At 43.5% G+C, this 19,804-nt stretch overlaps 1 protein-coding gene across 1 annotated transcript in view; it reads left to right on the forward strand.

Moving 5' to 3' along the window:
* TSPAN16 (tetraspanin 16) overlaps nt 1-19,804 on the forward strand; it is a 35,572-nt gene that overhangs the window by 13,264 nt on the left and 2,504 nt on the right. Inside the window, exons 4-7 of the mRNA XM_044278844.1 lie at nt 1,144-1,218; nt 2,291-2,398; nt 6,756-6,890; nt 18,346-18,429. Coding sequence (XP_044134779.1) covers nt 1,144-1,218; nt 2,291-2,398; nt 6,756-6,890; nt 18,346-18,429 — 402 coding nt within the window. The remainder of the gene's footprint in view (nt 1-1,143; nt 1,219-2,290; nt 2,399-6,755; nt 6,891-18,345; nt 18,430-19,804) is intronic.

Consider the following 19,804-nt stretch of genomic DNA (forward strand, 5'->3'; position numbering starts at 1 on the left):
CCTCCTATTACTCCATATAACCTCTCCTATATATCATCCTATTACTCCAAATATCCTCTCATATATCTCCTCCTATTACTCCATATAACCTCTCATATATCTCCTCCTATTACTCCAAATATCCTCTCCAATATCCCCTCCTATTACTCCATATAACCCCCTATATCTATTATATCCAGTAGTCCATATAACCCCCTATTAATTCATATATTCTCTCCTATATCTCCTACTATTACTCCATATAACATCTCCTATATCTCCTCTTATTACTTCATATAACCTCTCCTATATTTCCTCTTATTACTCCATATAATCTCTCTTATATCTCCTCCTATTACTCCATATATCCTCTCCTATATATCCTCTTATTACTCCATATAACTTCTCCTATATCTCTTCCTATTACTCCATATAACCTCTCCTATATCTCCTCCTATTACTCCATATATCCTCTCCTATATCTTCTCCTATTACTCCATATAACCTCTCCTATATCTCCTCCTATTACTCCATATAACCTCTCCTATATCTTCTCCTATTACTCCATATAACCTCTCCTATATCTCCTCCTATTACTCCATATAACCTCTCCTATATCTCCTCCTATTACTCCATAAATCCTCTCCTATATCTCCTCCTATTACTCCATATAACCTCTCCTATATATCATCCTATTACTCCAAATATCCTCTCCTATATCTCCTCCTATTACTCCATATAACCTCTCATATATCTCCTCCTATTACTCCAAATATCCTCTCCAATATCCCCTCCTATTACTCCATATAACCCCCTATATCTATTATATCCATTAGTCCATATAACCCCCTATTAATCCATATAACCTCTCCTATATCTCCTCCTATTACTTCATATAACCTCTCCTATATCTCCTCCTATTACTTCATATAACCTCTCCTATATGTCCTCCTATTACTCCATATAACCTATCCTATATCTCCTCCTAGTACTTCATATAACCTATCCTATATCTCCTCCTATCACTCCATATATCCTCTCCTATATATCCTCTTATTACTCCATATAACTTCTCCTATATCTCCTCCTATTACTCCATATAACCTATCCTATATCTCCTCCTATTACTTCATATAACCTATTGATATTTATCTTTTCATTTAGTTTTTCATCATCATCCTCCTTATTTTCATTGCGGAGATTGCAGGAGCTGTAGTAGTTTTGGCATTCTCTTCTTTGGTAAGAACTTGTACCGTTATATACAGAAAACTGATATCTAGATAATAAAGGGGTTATCCCATGATTAATGTAAAAAATGAAAATCATACATATTCTATTACGTGACAAACTCTTTCTAACAAAGCTAGAACCAGCTCTGTACCTTACATGGATCCGGAAATTTCCCCATTCATTGCTTCAATTGTTCTGCTAGATTTATTCCAAGCCACAACTTAGGTTGTATGTTGTTACTCAGGGGGCATGTCCTTTCTGCTGCAGCTGGTGACAGTTGGAGGATGGAACTGAGCATGTGTTTCCATCTCAGTGAGCAGGATAGAGAAATTAGAAAACGAGCAAACAGCAGGTGGCGCTATACAGATAGATTTCATTGAATAACTCAGTAGCTAATAATACATTTTTAATTACAGTACATACAACTACAAAAGTATTCAGATCCATGTGCTGGTTCGAAAACTAGATTGTTATGCATGAGACAACCCCTTTAAGAGGCAATCATGCTTATTTAACCTGGTAGCAGTGAATAAGACACTTGTAGACACCTTTGTTCCTTCGAGGGAACAGGAGATCAACATGTTGATATCCTTCACGCCTAGAGCCTCATACACATAAAAACACAATTCGATCTGACCCAAACCTTTATGTTCTGTGTTTGACCGTCCAACCATTTCTGGATTAGTGAGTGGATCATTTGATCACTTGGCCAATCTGTACAGAGAACATTTTCTTACATGGTTACTATTGCAACCAGATCAGTTAGGGCATTTTATTATATAATAAGATGCCTTTAAAGGGGTGGTCTAAGAACTGTAAAACCTCATGAAGGTTTACAAATAAGAATAAGTACTTAAATTTTAAAAAGAAATCTGCCCCGTCTCTATCACCTGCCCCATCAGAACCAACATTGTTATCTTGACGTCCTGGCCACGATGACATGTCCACAGTGGCCGAAAGTCCCGTTTTAATTCTTGGAGGAAAAATTCTTTAAGAGGTAATCAGCGTTTTATAAGAACATAGAATAAGATATGGAACAAAGTCATTGAAAACATGTGTAAAGTGCGGTTTTCTTTCTCAGTCCAAGATCTTCATTGAGTTCCTCGGTAACAAGGCGGTGAAATATCTCCGTGATGATTATGGAGGTGCCAATGAGCTGACGACAGTGTGGAATGCGACCATGAAAGAGGTGAAGAGTAAGATGACCTGTACTGTAGTCATTGTATAACTGCAACCATTGTGACATGGTAGGGACTAAGGCTGGCTGTATACATCTGCATGGTCAACTTGGCCGAGGGGGGATGTTTTCTCAGGTAGAGTTCAGTAAGATGCTGCTAGACTCCTCTGGTGGTGGCTTATTTTCCTGAGAATAAAAGGATCAGACATGTCGAAATCTAACAGCCCGATCCTTCTCTCTTCCAGCATCTGCCCTAGGCCTCATGCACACGACCATTGTTGTGTTCCGTTCCGCAAAATTGGGTTCCGTTGTTCCATGATCCGTTTCCGTTTTTGTTTCCGTGTGTCTTCCTTTATTTTTGGAGGACCACCAGACATAAAGGAAAGTAAAAAAAAGACTGTTTCCCCACCCGTCCCTGCTTCCTGCATATTGATCAATGTTCTATCAGGCAGGGAACGCTATCCTCGGGTTTTATTAGATCCTTTGCAGGTTCCATCAATCAAGCTGTGGAGGCAGGAAAACCTTGATTTGGAAGAGGAAAATACCGGTCTCCTTGACTAGAACGGACTTATTTTCATACGGCAGGAAGAAGATTAAGGCCCCGTTCACACGACCGATCTACATTTTTTGGGTCTGTAAAAAGTGCAGACAGCACACTGTGTGCTGTCTGCCTCTGTATGTCCTTTCCGCGGCCTCACAAAAAAATAGAGCATGTCCTACTCTTACCTTCAAAATGCAGTCCGTGCTCCTATTAAGTTCAATGGGTTCGCCAAAAAATGGATGTCACTCGAATGTTATTCATGTGTCATCCATTTTTGCGGATCCCTTGAGAAACGTCACCGAATGGCAATGACAATTATGACAATTATGACCATTTCCTGCATCCGTTTTTTTTGAGGACTGCAAAAACGGAAGTCACACGGAAGTAAAACAGACCGTTTTTGTGGCATGCAGAAAAACTACAGATGCACAACGGACAGAAAAAAACCGGAATCGCGGATCCGCAAAATGCGGACCTAAAAACACACACGGTCATGTGCATGGGGCCTTAAAGTGCATTTTCAAAAAATGTACTAGTAAGAATACCGCTACAAGAACTAATTCCAGAGCTCCGTAAACATATGAATAAGTTACTGTGGGAAGTTTAAGCGGCATATCCAAGATATAAAATTCCCTTTAAGATGTTCAAAGTATTACATACAAAAAAACAAAAAATGGCAAAGTTAACAAAAAAATTTATAGAAATTAAAAACACATTTTTAGGCACCAAAATTATACAACAAAATTTTAAAACCAAAAATTCTAAAATAACATACCAGCCAAATTTTTTTTATAAGGGGTGTTGGTCCCATAAGTGAGCAGTGTGTATATTACACATATAAATATCGACTGCCAGGGGTGTACCCTGATATTGCTGGGTGGATTGGAAGACCTGCCTTGGGCATAGTAGACATGGCAGATGAGTGTTGGAAGCCTCAGGGCCCTTTGTGCGTTCCCTATAATCCGGCCCTGATTTGCACAATGTAGTCAATGCTCTGGGCAAAGGCGCACTGTAACTAGGGGTCCAGCACAGGGGAGCATCACAACAGGACCACTACCAATAACACTAAATAGGGACTGAATAATACTACCATACTGCTATTAAACAAAGCACTATACAAAGACCAATATTACCATGAATACCACTGTAAAACTACTAACACATTGTGACTGAATATTACCACCATACTGAATGAGATCCACTATTCAAAAACAAATATTACCCCTATATAGTGACCACATAGTGGTAGATTAATGTTACACTGGCGCTCTGTAAGTGAATGCAGTATAGGAAAATGGAACAGTTCTTTGATTGGAGTCGTTCACTTTATCCATGTTTTCCATCTGGCCCAGACCACCATGATGACTTCCATTCACAAATTATTCCTGCAGAGTTTGCAATACAGATGTATTTGGCTCCTCACTTTTCCAGAATCCTCCCTACCTTTTCCCAACTTACATCATCCCATTCTGTCCCTGGTGTACCCCTAGAAAGTAACAGTGCTCCCCTTTTGCCCCATAGCCAGTAATAATGCATGGTCCTAAAAAGTAATAATGCCTCCTGAGTGCAACCTAGCAAGTAATAATGCCCCCCTGAGTTTCCCCTAAAAGTTAATGTACCCCCTAAAAAGTAGTAATATTCCCTGAGTATCCCCTTAAAAAGGAATAATGTGCCATGGCCTCCCCCTTTGGTGAAAATGTCTCCTTAATAAGAAATAATGCCCATGTGTCCCGTTTTATAATAAAGACGCCCCCCAAGTGCCAATCACTAAAATAATTGCCACCTTTGTGTCCCTAAAGATCTACTAAGTTACTGCTGATGACAGTATTCTATATTCCCTGGTGCCCCAAGGTTTCTAAGAATTCAATGATAGACGGTATTATTTAAAGCTACAAACTGGGACAGACTCTTTAAATTTCTTATAAGCAGGGGCAGATTGGCCATAGACCCTACAGGGAAAATTCCTGTTGGGCCAATGTCCAGGGGGCCACCTAAACCCTGGATACACAATGTTCCGATGCTCTCAGCATTAATTAATGCTACTGTATGGGTATCAGGTACTTACAGTATGTACCTGTCCAGCAGCTGTCTTCAGAATTCAACTATATCAACATCCTCAGCACTGCAATGGAATACTGAAGCAGTGGCAGCAGTACTTTGTGCTGCACTGTGGTATTTCTGGCCCTGCCTACTTGTGTTATCCCACCTTCTGTCAAGTTGGACCTGCCTACAACATGGGGCCACTGCCGGTATTATATATAGAAGGCTGTATTACAGCAGTTATATTCTTTTACATAGAATTCAGTATTATAGTAGTTATATTATTGTACATAGGAGGCAGTATTATAGTAGTTATATTCTTGTACATAGGGGGCAGTATTATAGTAGTTATATTCTTGAACATAGGAACAGTATTATAGTAGTTATATTCTTGTACATAGGAGCAGTATTATAGTAGTCATATTCTTGTACATAGGAGGCAGTATTACAGCAGTTATATTCTTTTACATAGAATTCAGTATTATAGTAGTTATATTCTTGTACATAGGAGCAGTATTATAGTAGTTATATTCTTGTACATAGGAGGCAGTATTATAGTAGTTATATTCTTGTACATGGGAGGCAGTATTATAGTAGTTATATTATTGTACATGGGAGGCAGTATTATAGTAGTTATATTATTGTACATAGGAGCAGTATTATAGTAGTTATATTCTTGTACATAGGAGGCAGTATTATAGTAGTTATATTCTTGTACATGGGAGGCAGTATTATAGTAGTTATATTCTTGTACATGGGAGGCAGTATTATAGTAGTTATATTCTTGTACATAGGAGCAGTATTATAGTAGTTATATTCTTGTACATAGGAGGCAGTATTATAGTAGTTATAGTCTTGTACATAGGAGCAGTATTATAGTAGTTATATTCTTGTACATAGGAGGCAGTATTATAGTAGTTATATTCTTGTGCATAGGAGCAGTATTATAGTAGTTATATTCTTGTACATAGGAGCAGTATTATAGTAGTTATATTCCTGTACATAGGAGCAGTATTATAGTAGTTATATTATTGTACATAGGGGCAGTATTATAGTAGTTATATTATTGTACATAGGAGCAGTATTATAGTAGTTATATTCTTGTACATAGGAGCAGTATTATAGTAGTTATATTCTTGTACATAGGAGACAGTATTATAGTAGTTATATTCTTGTACATAGGAGCAGTATTATAGTAGTTATATTCCTGTACATAGGAGCAGTATTATAGTAGTTATATTCTTGTACATGGGAGACAGTATTATAGTAGTTATATTCTTGTACATGGGAGGCAGTATTATAGTAGTTATATTCTTGTACATAGGAGCAGTATTATAGTAGTTATATTCTTGTACATAGGAGGCAGTATTATAGTAGTTATATTCTTGTACATAGGAGACAGTATTATAGTAGTTATATTCTTGTACATGGGAGGCAGTATTATAGTAGTTATATTCTTGTACATGGGAGGCAGTATTATAGTAGTTATATTCTTGTACATTGGAGCAGTATTGTAGAAGTAATATTCAGAACAGATCATGTGCAGATTGTGTACCTGTTTGAGTTTACACATAAGTATTATAGACGTTTATCATGAACCATGTGATATTTCATGTTATAGTTCACATAAGTAATTGGATGACTGTTAACTTTGTATGAAACCTGTCCCTGCAACATTTATCTACTCTGTGGCATTTATATGTGAAAACTGTGGTCTTGTTGCTCTTAGCAAAGTTTTGTTTTATAGTACATATCAGAAAATTAAAGCTGTACATTTTTTTTTCTCAGCTCAAATGTTGCGGATTTTATGGTTATGAAGATTTCAACAACTCCACCTACTACCGAGATCACCGGGAGTACCCTCCAGTGTGCTGCTCCTACGTCAGCCCCTGCCAGAGTAACAATATCAGTTCAGAGGTCAAGGTATGAGGGTACAAGCTATAGTCCTACAAATGCCATCAGGGGAAAAAAAATCTTTTTAGCACCATACAGTATATGGATCATTTGTATCTTTTGAGCTTTCTAGGTCTATTCTATGTCTAAGTTTGTTCTTGATCATCTTGTGGTTTAGTAGCTCTACTTGCTGATCCAGTGACCTAGAGTCTATACTTAATGATCCAGTGATATAGGTTCTATCAATTGGCGATCCTGAAGTTTAGAGTCTATATCTTGGTGATCCACTGATTTACACCGTCAATTCAAGGAGTGAACACCTTTCATGTATCACTTCTCAAATCAGCGGTCATCTCCGCCCCCTTCATTCAGACTCCACCACTGTTGGAGGTCCAAGGGGTGCCAGAGTTCGAGGTGAACAGGATTTTGGACTCTAGTCTTGTCCAGAAGTCTCTCCAATACGTGGTAGACTGGAAGGGCTTTGGTCCAGAGGAGAGATGTTGGGTACCTGCTCATCAGGTGCATGCGGATGAGTTGGTGGCAGAATTCCACCAGAATAATCCGGGAAAGCTGGCTTGGAGTCTCCTCTTACAGGTAAGTGAAAGGTCTGTGCGGCGCGTTGCTTATAGCACAGACCTGTCACTTACCAGGAGGAGCGACCGGCCACAGACAGCGCAGGTAAGTATAATGCTTATAAAATTCGGAACTCTCCGCTGCCACCAATGATTGGGGGGGGGGGGGGGGGTGATTTTAATTAGGGGGGGGGGACTGGCCACCAATGAATTTAATACTGGGGAGAGAGGGAGGGGGGGGCCGCACTGGCCACCAATGAATTTAATACTGGGGAGGGAGGGGGGCCTCACTGGCCACAAACAAATTTAATACTTGGGAGGGAGGGGGGGCCGCCGCACTGGCCACAAATGCTTTTAATACTGGGGAGGGGGGTCTGGCCCCTGCTGCCTGGCAGCCCCCGATCAGGGGGCTGAGATCCACACAATTAACCCATCAGGTGCGGCACCTGAGGGGTTAATTGTGCGGGTCACAGCCCCCTGTAAGAGATCGGGTGCTGCCAGGCAGCAGGGGGCAGTCATGTACACAGTTCTTAGTATATTCTAACTTGAACCATCCCCATCACTATGGGAACGCCTCTGTGTTAGAATATACTGTCGGATCTGAGTTTTCACGATCTAACTCAAATCTGATGGGATATTCTAACATAGAGGCGTTCCCATCGTGATGGTCCCCATCACGATGATTTGAGTTAAAATATACCATCGGATTGGAGAAAACTCCGATCTGATGGTATATTAATAGGGACTCCTGACTTTACATTGAAAGTCAATGGGGGACGGATCCATTTGCAATTGCACCATATTGTGTCAACGTCAAACGGATCCGTCCCCATTGACTTGCATTGTAAGTCTGGACGGATCCGCCAGGCGGACATGAAAACGCTGTAAGCTGCGTTCGGGTGTCTGCCTGCTGAGCGGAACGGAGGCCATACGGAGCCATACTGATGCATTCTGAGCGGATCCGCATCCACTCAGAATGCATTGGGGCTGTACGGATCCGTTCGGGGACGCTTGTGAGAGCCTTCAAACGGAACTCACAAGCGGAACCCCGAACGCAAGTGTGAAAGTAGCCTTAACCGTATTGGGATATTCCGCACCCTCTAGCCAATGTCTCCACTCTTGAAAATCCAATTTTACTCCCAGAAGCTCTCTATTGCCGATGTCATAATTACACTCGGCTGGAGAGAGCTTCTGAGAGTAGAAGACACAGGGATGTAACCTCTCAGGGACCCCAGAATACTGTGAAAGAACTGCTCTAACACCCACTTTGGAGGCGTTGACCTTGAGGACAAAAGGTCGGGAAGTGTCTGTATGAGTAAGGATTGGCGCAGTGCAAAAGGCCTGCTTTAGCTTCTCAAAGGCTTTGTCTGCCTCTTTCGTCCACTTTGAAGGATTAGCTCCCTTCTTTGTGAGGTTTGTGAGACATACCACTATCGCAGAGAAATTCTTAATAAACTTGCGGTAGAAGTTGACAAAGCCTACGAAACGCTGCAGTCCCTTCAAATCAGAAAACAGAAAGTTTGGATGGGTCCATAGCCAGTCCCCTTTCTGAGATAATGTACCCCAGAAAAGGCAATTCCGTTACCTCAAACAGAAACTTCTCTAGTTTGGCAAAGAGGCGGTTCTCCCTCAGTTTCTGGAAAACCTGACACACGTGTCTCCAATGAGACACCAGATCCGACTAGTAGATTAGTATGTCTAAATATACAACAACAAATCTACCTAAGAAATCCCTGAGGACATCATTGATGAACTCCTGGAAGACCGCAGGAGCATTACAAAGACCAAAAGGCATAATGAGATACTCGTAATGCTCGTCCCTAGTGTTGAATGCGGTCTTCCATTCATCACCTTCTCTGACGCGTACCAAGTTATATGCACCCCTCAAATCGAGATTGGTGAAGATCCGGGCCCCTGCCACCTGAGAAAACAAATCGTCAATCAGAGGCAGAGGGTACCGGTTCTTCACCGTGATCCGATTGAGGGCACGAAAATCGATGCAGGGTCTCAAGCCTCCATCTTTCTTCTCCATGAAGAAGAACCTGGCTCCAGTGGGGGAAGTGGATGGATAAATGAAACCCTTCTCGAGATTCTCTTTAATATAATCACGCTGGGTCTGAATCTCAGGCCCAGTGAGATTATATAGATGTCCCCGGGGTGGCATGGTACCTGGCAACAGATCTATGGGACAATCATTTGACGTATGGGGAGGTAACACATCAGCCCCCTGTGGACTGAACACGTCCTGGAAGTGATGGTAATGCTGGGGTAATGTACTTAATACTTCTGTGGAGGCTAGTGGCAACTCAGGACATATTCACCTAATGAGGCATTCAGTACTCCACCGGCAAATCTGACATGAGCGCCAGTCCACTATGGGATTATGTAGTCTCAAACAAGGGAGACTAAAAATCACAGGAGTGGATGGCATGTCCAGGACACAAAGGCTTAAGGTCTTCCGATGATCAGTCCCCACTGTTACCTGCATCCCGGGTGTCATCCACACGGCACGACCATCCTGGAGAGGAGATCCATCAATAGCGGTCACCGACAGGGTGGTCTTTGGCTGGATAAGCGGGATGCCAAGTCGATGCATCAAGACTGAGTCCATAAAATTCCCTGCTGCTCCAGGATTAATCAGGGCAGAAAACACATGGACTTTGTCTTGCCACTGTAGTGAAATGGGTACCATCACTCGAATTGGAGGAGGGATAATAGCACCTAGGAGGTACTCCTCTATGCCCCCTAGGTACATTCGTTTCCCGCTGACAGGAGGGGACAGGTCTTAACAAGATGTCCTGCTTTTCCACAAAACAGGCACAGACCTTTCTGTTGGCGACGAGCTTATTATGCTTGTGTAAGATGGGAGGACCCAACCTCCATTGGCTCTTCTGCCAGATTGGTGGTCCCTGGATGTGGCCGTGAAGGTGTAAAGCGAGTTGGCCGTTCTACCCGCCTCTCCCGGATCCGTCTGTCAGCATCGATTGCCTGGAAGATGACCATCTCCAATGAGACGGGAGTGGGTAAGGCTAGAAGAAGATCCCGGACTGCATCAGAAAGTCCCAGCCGGAAACTATGGCGAATGGCTGCGTCGCCCCAGGTGGTGAAAGCTGCCCATCGCCTGAATTCTACAGCGTATTCTTCGGCAGGACAGCGACCTTGCTGAATATGCTTGAGATGGTTCTCGGCATTACGGGTACAATCTGGGTTGTCGTAGATAACGGCCATGGCCTCAAAGAAAGCTTCGACTGACAAATAGGCGGCGTGGTCCTGGGGCAAATTAAATGCCCAACATTGGGGATCTCCACGCAGCAAGGACATTATGATCCCAAGCCTCTGTCTAATATTGCCGGAAGCTATCGGCCGCAACTGGAAATATAGAAGACAGGAGTCCTTGAAGTTTAGGAATTTCTGTCTATCTCCGGTGAAGGAGTCAGCCAGAGGAATCTTCGGCTCCACTTGGTGTTAACCCAGTTAGCTGCTGCTGGATTCTTCCCATGGCAACTGTTTGTTGGGCCCACTATTCTGTAATGCAAAGCACCAACTAAACAGACCAGTGAAGATGAAGTCAAAGGGGTTTATTAACAAAATATACAAAGTCCAGGGAAACTTCACTGGGCAAATATCAGGCAAACAAAAAACAAAGGAAAGCCAGAAGTAGTCCCGATCCGGGCATAAGTCTCTGTGCAACTTGCCAGGTAAACGGAAGCATCACAGAAAGTCCTGGGTCCTACTGGAAAGGACGGAGTCCCAGCAATCTTCAGTCAGTAGCTAGCAGTACTGACCTGCACCTAGATAAGGAAGGATAACAGTGGGCACTGACCGACCTGGGAGGCCACCTTTTATGTGCCTGCTAACAAATCCCAGGGCGCCAAGTGTCCACTCCCCATAGGTCATGATCCTGTCCTACACCTAGGCTTTGGTCGGTCATTAGTCAATTAGACCAATGCCGGCCCCCTAATCTACTTTGAACTTGTGGCCAGGTGCTAAGCCCTTTGCTGGTCGGCAAAGGGCGTACACGCGACCGCGTATCCCCTTGCGAACACGCGGATGCACGACAGGCTCTGCGAGAGTGTGCGAGCATGTCGACATGGACACCGGAGACAAGCTCGACCGCAGCGCACTGCCACAAGCTCGGCCAAGCTATCCCTGAAAGCCATGCGATCTTCCCCTCCAGCGCACATGCGAACGCATCCCAGCGTCGGTTTGCAAAGGGGGCGGAGCTGGTGTATCAATGGAGATATGCGCAACCTGTCCCGCAGCTCCACGAGGACCCTTTTTGGTCACACTGGAGTGCGAGACAGGTGAGGATCTTACACTATCCTTTGTTGATCCTGCAGTTTAGAGTTTATATTTGGCGATCTAGAGATTTAGGGTCTATCCATATCATCATGATCCAGTAATTTTGGGTCTATTCTTGGTTCTCCAGTGATTTACAGTTTATCCTTTGGTGATCCTGCAGTTTAGAGTTGATACTTGGTAATCCAAGTGATTTGGCGTCTATGCTTGGTCATCTGTTAGCTTAGTAGCTGTACTTGATGGATTTTGAGCTATAATTGGTTACCCAGTAGTTTAGTAAATACACTTGAGTACTCAGAATCTATACCTAGTATTGATTTAGAGCCTATATATGGTAGTACTGTCACAACCAGACAGCTGAGAAGCTCTGACAGAGGCCTTTCAGAAACTCCTCCTTGAGTTTCTTTGTTGTGGTATTCAGTTCCTCATCTCGTTAGCCTCTCTCAGCTGTCATGTGTTGGACTAATTGCTTCCCTTTAAATTCCTCCCCAGAATGCTTTTCTGGGCGGCTTATACTTCTTCCTGGAGTGTGTGTGCATGCTGACCTTGTTCTCCTGTCTGGTACAAAGTTAAGTGTTGAACATTTATCTGTTATTTTCTGTTTGCTGGATCCCAGGTGACCCTGACTCCCTCCGTATCTTGTGTAGGGAGCCGGTGGTCGTGTCCCCTCACTATTGTAGGGTGCTCAGGGGTTATATAGTCAAGGTACGTGGATATGCATACCTCCACCATTCGGATCTTTGCATAGGCTGAGCAGCCAGGGAAAGTGCCAGGTCTTCTGCAGGGGTCTCCCTTTTGTTCCTTAGCTTTTGGATCCAGCGAGTCATTTATGCATGTTGCTTTGCCTTGTTTCCTGTACACCGTCCGTGACATTATAAGCCGCCATAACCGTCTCAAGCATGGATCCGGTTTCACTTTTGGCTGAACGCCTTCAGGGTCTTTCATTGGAGGTAGCTGATCTCCGCAGGACTTTTTCTCAGCTTCAAGTGACTGGTTCAGCTGGCGTTCATGGAGTTTGTTCTGAGCCTAAGATTTCGCTCCCGGATACGTTTTCCGGGGGTAGTGAGAATTTTGTGCGCTTTAGAGAGGCTTGCAAACTCCATTTTCGCCTTCTTCCCCATTCCTCTGGTGATGAGGAACGGAGGGTGGGGATCATTATATCGCTGCTCAGGGGTAACGCTCAGTCCTGGGCCTTTTCGCTGCCGGAGGGGGCACGGTCCCTCCGTTCAGTGGATGAATTCTTTTTAGCCCTGGGTCAGATATATGATGATCCGGATCGTATTGCTCTGGCGGAGTCTAGACTATGTCTCTTATGCCAGGGTAAACAATCCGCAGAGATTTACTGCTCAGAATTTCGGAGATGGGCAGCTGATACTGGTTGGAATGATGCTGCACTCCGAAGTCAATTTTGCCATGGTCTTTCAGAGGGATTGAAAGATGCATTTGCCTTTCATGAAAGGCCTATTTCTTTGGACTCTGCTATGTCTCAGGCCGTTCGTATTGACAGGCGTCTTAGAGAGAGAGGAGAGATCTCTCCTTCCTGTCATACTCGGTCCCAGGACTGTGCAGCGGTCCCATTCTGTGCGCAGGGGTCTCAGTCGCTGTCAGCCCCTTCTGAGCAGGAGCCCATGCAGCTGGGGTTGATTGCTTCTGACAATAGAAGATTCAGCCCGCATGGGAGGGTTTGTTTTTGTTGTGGAGGTATTAATGATTTGGCAAATATTTGTCCCTCTAGGAGATTCAGGCAGTTCTCTGGGAATAATAAAGAAACAAAGAGGAAAAAATCTTTTAAAAATGTTCCTATTGGCAGGGTTGAGGCGGAAATTGAAGGTTTTCCGTTTGCTTGTAGTTCCCGTTTTGTCCTGCCTGCTAGGGTGGCGCTAGAGAGCAAGAGCATTTTTTGTGAGATTTTTGTGGATAGTGGAGCAGCGGTCAATCTCATTGATAGTCAATTCGCAATAGCTCATGGTTTCCAGGTGTGCACTTTGGGAAAGGATATTCCGGTTTTTGCGATTGATTCCGCTCCACTTTCTCAGAAATCATTAAAGGGCATAGTTCACAATATCCGTTTAATTGTGAGTGATGCTCATGTTGAGGATGTGTCATGTTTCGTCCTTAGCGGTTTGCCTACCCCTCTAGTGTTGGGGCTACCCTGGCTCACTAAACATAACCCCACCATTGATTGGCAAGCGAGGCAAATAAATGGTTGGAGTGACTTTTGCAGAGAGAATTGCCTCATGACATCTGTTTCTGAGGTTGCTACTAAGACTGTACCATCTTTTCTCTCTGAATTTTCGGATGTCTTCTCTGAGAGTGGAGTTCAGGATTTGCCCCCGCACAGGGAGTACGATTGCCCTATCAATCTCATCCCAGACGCCAAGCTGCCTAAATCTCGTTTATACAATCTTTCCCAACCTGAGAGGATCGCTATGCGTGCTTATATCTCTGAGAGTCTGAGAAAAGGACACATCCGACCCTCGAAGTCACCTGTTGCCGCTGGTTTTTTCTTTGTTAAGAAAAAAGATGGTTCATTAAGACCTTGTCTGGATTTCAGGGAGCTGAACAGTATCACAATTCGTGACCCTTATCCGCTTCCTCTGATCCCGGACCTGTTTAACCAGGTTGTTGGGGCTAAAGTCTTTTCCAAATTAGATCTAAGAGGGGCATACAACCTGGTCAGGGTCAGAGAAGGGGACGAATGGAAGACGGCCTTCAATACCCCTGAGGGCCATTTTGAAAATTTGGTTATGCCTTTTGGTTTGATGAATGCCCCAGCCGTTTTTCAGCATTTCGTGAACAGCATTTTTTATCATTTGATGGGAAAATTTGTATTGGTGTATTTGGATGACATTTTGATTTTTTTCTCCCGATTTCAAAACTCATAAGGAACATTTACGTCAGGTCTTGCTCATCCTGCGGGAGAATAAATTATATGCGAAACTGGAAAAATGTGTGTTTGCGGTTCCAGAAATTCAATTTCTGGGGTTTCTTCTCTCCGCTTCTGGTTTTCGCATGGATCCCGAGAAGGTCCGCGCTGTGCTTGAGTGGGAGCTTCCTGAGAATCAGAAGGCGCTGATGCGTTTTTTGGGCTTTGCCAATTATTACAGGAAGTTAATTTTGAATTATTCTTCTATTGTTAAACCACTCACTGATATGACCAGAAAGGGGGTAGATTTTTCTTCTTGGTCAGTAGAGGCGCGTAAGGCTTTTTCTGATATCAAGGAGAGTTTTGCTTCCGCTCCCATCTTGGTGCAACCTGATGTTTTTTTACCCTTCATAGTTGAGGTTGATGCTTCTGAGGTGGGTGTGGGGGCGGTCTTGTCTCAGGGTTCCTCTCCTGCTAATTGGCGACCGTGTGCCTTTTTCTCAAGAAAACTCTCCTCCGCAGAGAGAAATTACGATGTGGGAGATAGGGAATTGTTGGCCATCAAGTTGGCTTTTGAGGAATGGCGCCATTGGCTAGAGGGAGCCAGACACCCTATTACCGTATTTACTGACCATAAAAATCTGGCCTACTTGGAGTCAGCCAAGCGTCTGAACCCGAGACAGGCCAGATGGTCTTTGTTCTTTTCTAGGTTTAATTTTGTTGTCACGTTCCGCCCTGGAGTTAAGAATGTGAAGGCAGATGCCCTGTCACGTTGTTTTCCGGGAGGCGGGAATTTTGAAGACCCGGGTCCCATTTTGGCTAAAGGGTGTGGTGGTCTCTGCTCTTTTTCCTGAATTGGAGGCAGAGGTGCAGGCAGCCCAGTCAGAGGCTCCTGATCTTTGTCCTCCTGGGAGGTTGTTTGTGCCTCTCGCTTTAAGACACAAGATTTTTAAAGAACACCACGATACGGTCCTTGCTGGGCACCCGGGGGTAAGAGCCACACTGGATCTCATCGCTCTGAGATTCTGGTGGCCTGCGCTTCGTAAGTCGGTTGAGGGTTTTGTGGCAGCCTGCGAGACTTGCGCTCGTGCCAAAGTCCCTCATTCACGGCCATCAGGTCCTCTCCTTCCCTTACCCATTCCTTCCCGTCCTTGGACACATCTGTCCATGGACTTCATAACGGACCTGCCTCGTTCCTCGGGGAAGACTGTGATTCTGGTGGTGGTAGACCGTTTTAGCAAAATGGTGCATTTCATCCCTTTTCCTGGTTTGCCCAATGCTAAGACGCTGGCGCAAGCATTTATTGATCACATTGTCAAATTGCACGGTATTCCTTCAGACAGTCTCTGATAGGGGCACGCAGTTTGTTTCCAGATTCTGGAAGGCTTTCTGTTCTCGCTTGGGGGTTCGGTTGTCATTCTCTTCTGCTTTCCACCCGCAGTCGAATGGCCAGACAGAGCGCGTCAATCAGAATCTGGAGACATATCTGCGCTGTTTTGTGGCGGAGAATCAAGAGGATTGGTGTTCTTTTTTGTCCCTTGCTGAGTTTGCTTTAAATAACCGTCGTCAGGAGTCCTCTGATAAGTCACCATTTTTTGGTGCATATGGGTTTCACTAGTACACTAGTTTAGAGTTTATCACGGGTGTTTCACTAGTTTTGATACACATTAAGTGAATCAATGATTTGTAGCCTGGATCTGGTGATCTAGTTGCTTAGGGTCTATACTTTGTGATCAAGTAGCTTCAGGATTATACCAGGTAACCCAGTGATTTAAAATCTATACCTGGTGTTATAGTAGTTTAAAGCCAGGTGATCCAGTGGTTTAAGATGTACAGTATATCTGGTGATCTACAAGAGTGTATTCTTTTTGATCCAGTAGTTAAAGGTCTTGACCAAATAATCTAGTGGTTTAGAGTCTATATTTGGTGATCTAATTATTTTGAAGTTTTAGTTGGCGATCCAGTGCTCTACACTTTATACTGGATGAACCAGTGGTTTAGTAGCTATACTTGGTAGTCCAGGGGTTTATAGTCTATACTTAATCCAGTGATCCAGTGGCTTAGTACTGTAGCTGTACTTGTGATCCAGTGGAATTATAGTCTATACTTGGTTATCCAGTGGCTTAATACTGTAGCTGTACTTGGTGATCCGGTTTATAGTCTATACTCAGTGACCCACTGATTTAGAGTTTATACCAGGTGTTCTATTAGTTTAGTGTGTTTTATAAGTGATCCACTGGTTTTTAGTCTATACTAGATAACTTAGTAATTTGGCAGTGGTACCTGGTAAGTTAATATTTTTAGGTGTGTATTTTTAGGTGATCCAGTGTTTTAGTAGCCATGTCTACTAAGCCAGGTAGGTAGCTCTCAGAAATGCCTGATTTAAAGGGGTTCTGTCACCTCTTTTTACCCTCTCGAGATGCGGACATGCACGGCTAGATCGCCGCTAGCATGTCCGCAATATACCTGTCCCATATCTCTGAGTGGTTTTATTGAGTGTAAAAAAAGATTTTATATATGTAAATAAGCCTGGTAAGGAGCCCAAGGGGCTGTACTAACTGTTCTGGAGCCCAGCCACGCCCCCCTGTGAAGGAGCCCAGCACCGCCTGTACCCACGAATCTCCTCCTTGCTCATGAAGTCAGATCGGCGTAATCTCGCGATGCGCAGTGCTGGCATAGTGTTCCTTCCTTGTTCTGGTATCAGCTTCAGGGAAGAAACTGCGCATGCGCGAGCTCGCGCACTGCGAGATTACGGCGATCTGACTTTGTGAAAAAGGAGGAGATTTGTGAGTACAGGCGGTGCTGGGCTCCTTCACAGGGGAACGTGGCTGGGCTCCAGAACAGTTAGTACAGCCCCTTGGGCTCCTTACCAGGCTGATTTACATATATATAAAATCTTTTTTACACTCAATAAAACCACCCAGAGATATGGGACAGGTATATTGCGGACATGCTAGCGGCGATCTAGCCGTGCATGTCCGCATCTCTATAGGGTAAAAAGAGGTGACAGAATCCCTTTAAAGATGTAGTGTATGTGCAGGTAAACCAGAGAATTATCTATTTGGTTTGGGGTTATACTTTAAAGCAGGCATCTCAAACTGCGGCCCTCCAGCTGTTGCAAAACTACAACTCCCACAATGCCCTGCTGTAGGCTGATACCTGTAGGCTGTCCGGGCATGCTGGGAGTTGTAGTTTTGCAACAGCTGGAGGGCCGCAGTTTGAGATCCCTGCTTTAAAGGCTATGTACACCTTTGGTGGCAATTTTTATTATTATTGCATTCTACTCATTTTGAGCTAAAGACCATTTTTTTTAAATTGGTTGTTATTAAAAAATATTGAGCCATTTGGCCTGCACAACTTTGAGTTTATCTAGTTGCTGGTTCTGAATTATCTCTCTGCTGTGTCAGGCAAGGAGCTTAGGGACTCCTTATCTCTGATCTGACCTTGTAAACACTCATTATAGCTCAGTTCTTATCTTACTTAGTGTTTATAACCTCTTAGTAATTTACAGATAAGGGTTATTAAAGTGAAAGTACTATTCACACAGATAGAAAAACAGTTAACCCTTTGTGATAGAACGGCTCAATATTTTTTATAAAAATTAATTGAATTTTTTTTAACCCAAAATGAGCAAAATACAATCATAACACCCCGCCCCCCACCCACAATGGTGTACATAGCCTTTAAGATAAGCAATTATGTTCAAACTTTTCTCTGACAGTGTGAATTTTAACTCTTTACTTCCCAGGGGTGCTTTAAAGCATTTGAACACTTCCTGTCCCAAAATGGAAAAATTGTAGGAGGTGTCGCCCTGGGAATCTGTGCTCTGGAGGTAAGTTATTTCTTCATTCATTGGTAAATTATTAAGTAGGAACATTTGTCAGATTACACAATACTCCCGCACCTCCTGCTTGTTCTTGATCTGCTTATAGCTTATTTGTAAAATTTGCATTTGTGGGAAGTATCTTCTTCACATCTGATGGAGGAACAATAAATCTCCCCTGCTTTGTTTTAACATGTTTTAACACGCTCACATAGCACATGAATATTATGATCATTATTAAAAAGATGTGTATACTACTGCAACCATTTTACATTAAAATCTAGTGGACTTTAAATAAAATGGTATAATCAACTTATCACATAGTCTTTATTAAAGATCTACCGTTTTGTGCATACAGCTCCTATATACTAATGCAGGGGTACTCAAGTACTTTTTGTAAAGGTCCACATACCCGAGTGTGCCGTAGGATGAAGGTCCGAGCTGCAAAACAAAAAAATATATAAAGTGGGACAACACCTTTGGCGTGTAGCGCTGCATTATTTTTTTTTACAATAATCCACACCTCCAAGCCGACCTTATCTCCTTTCTGCCGACCAAACAGTAAGAATGTCCTTTCAGTGCCCCCTAACAATAATGATGCCCCTTAGATAGTATGATATCCCTTTAGTGCTCCACAGAGTATGATACCCCTAAGTGCACCCTCACAGCAGGGTGATCCCTTGGTGCCCCCACACATTATGATGCTCCTTAGTGCCCCTGACATATTGCGATGCCTCCTTAGTTCCTCCCCACAGAGTATGAATATCCTAAGTGCCCCCTCATAATAGTAATTCCCTCTCTTTGCCCTTCACAGTAGTAATGCTCTATCTGTTCCCCTTCACAGTTGTAATGCCCTCTTTGTGCCCCTTCACAGTAATAATCTCCATTGTGCCTCCTTCACAGTAATAATGCCGCTTAATAGTAGTAATGCCCATTGTATCCCCTTCAAAGTAATAATGCCCATTGTGACCCCTTAATAGTAGTAATGCCCACTGTGCCCCTTCACAGTAGCAATGCCCATTATGCCCCCTTCACAGTAATAATGCCCATTGTGCCCCTTCACAGTAATAATGCCCATTGTGCCCCTTCACAGTAATAATGCCCATTGTTCCCCCTTCACAGTAATAATGCCCATTGTGCCCCTTCAGAGTTATAATGCCCTCTGTGCCCCCTCCATAGTAGAAATCCCTATTGTGTCCCCTTAATAGTAGTAATGCCCTCAGTGCTAGTAATGCCCATTGTACCCCCTTCAAAGTAATAATGCCCATTGTGTCTCCTTAATAGTAATAATGCCCATTGTGCCCCATTAATAGTAGTAATGCCCACTGTGCCCCTTTACAGTAATAATGCCCATTGTGCCCCTTCACAGTAATACCCTCTGTGC

Source organism: Bufo gargarizans, chromosome 2, assembly GCF_014858855.1.
Source record: "Bufo gargarizans isolate SCDJY-AF-19 chromosome 2, ASM1485885v1, whole genome shotgun sequence".
Taxonomy (NCBI): domain Eukaryota; kingdom Metazoa; phylum Chordata; class Amphibia; order Anura; family Bufonidae; genus Bufo; species Bufo gargarizans.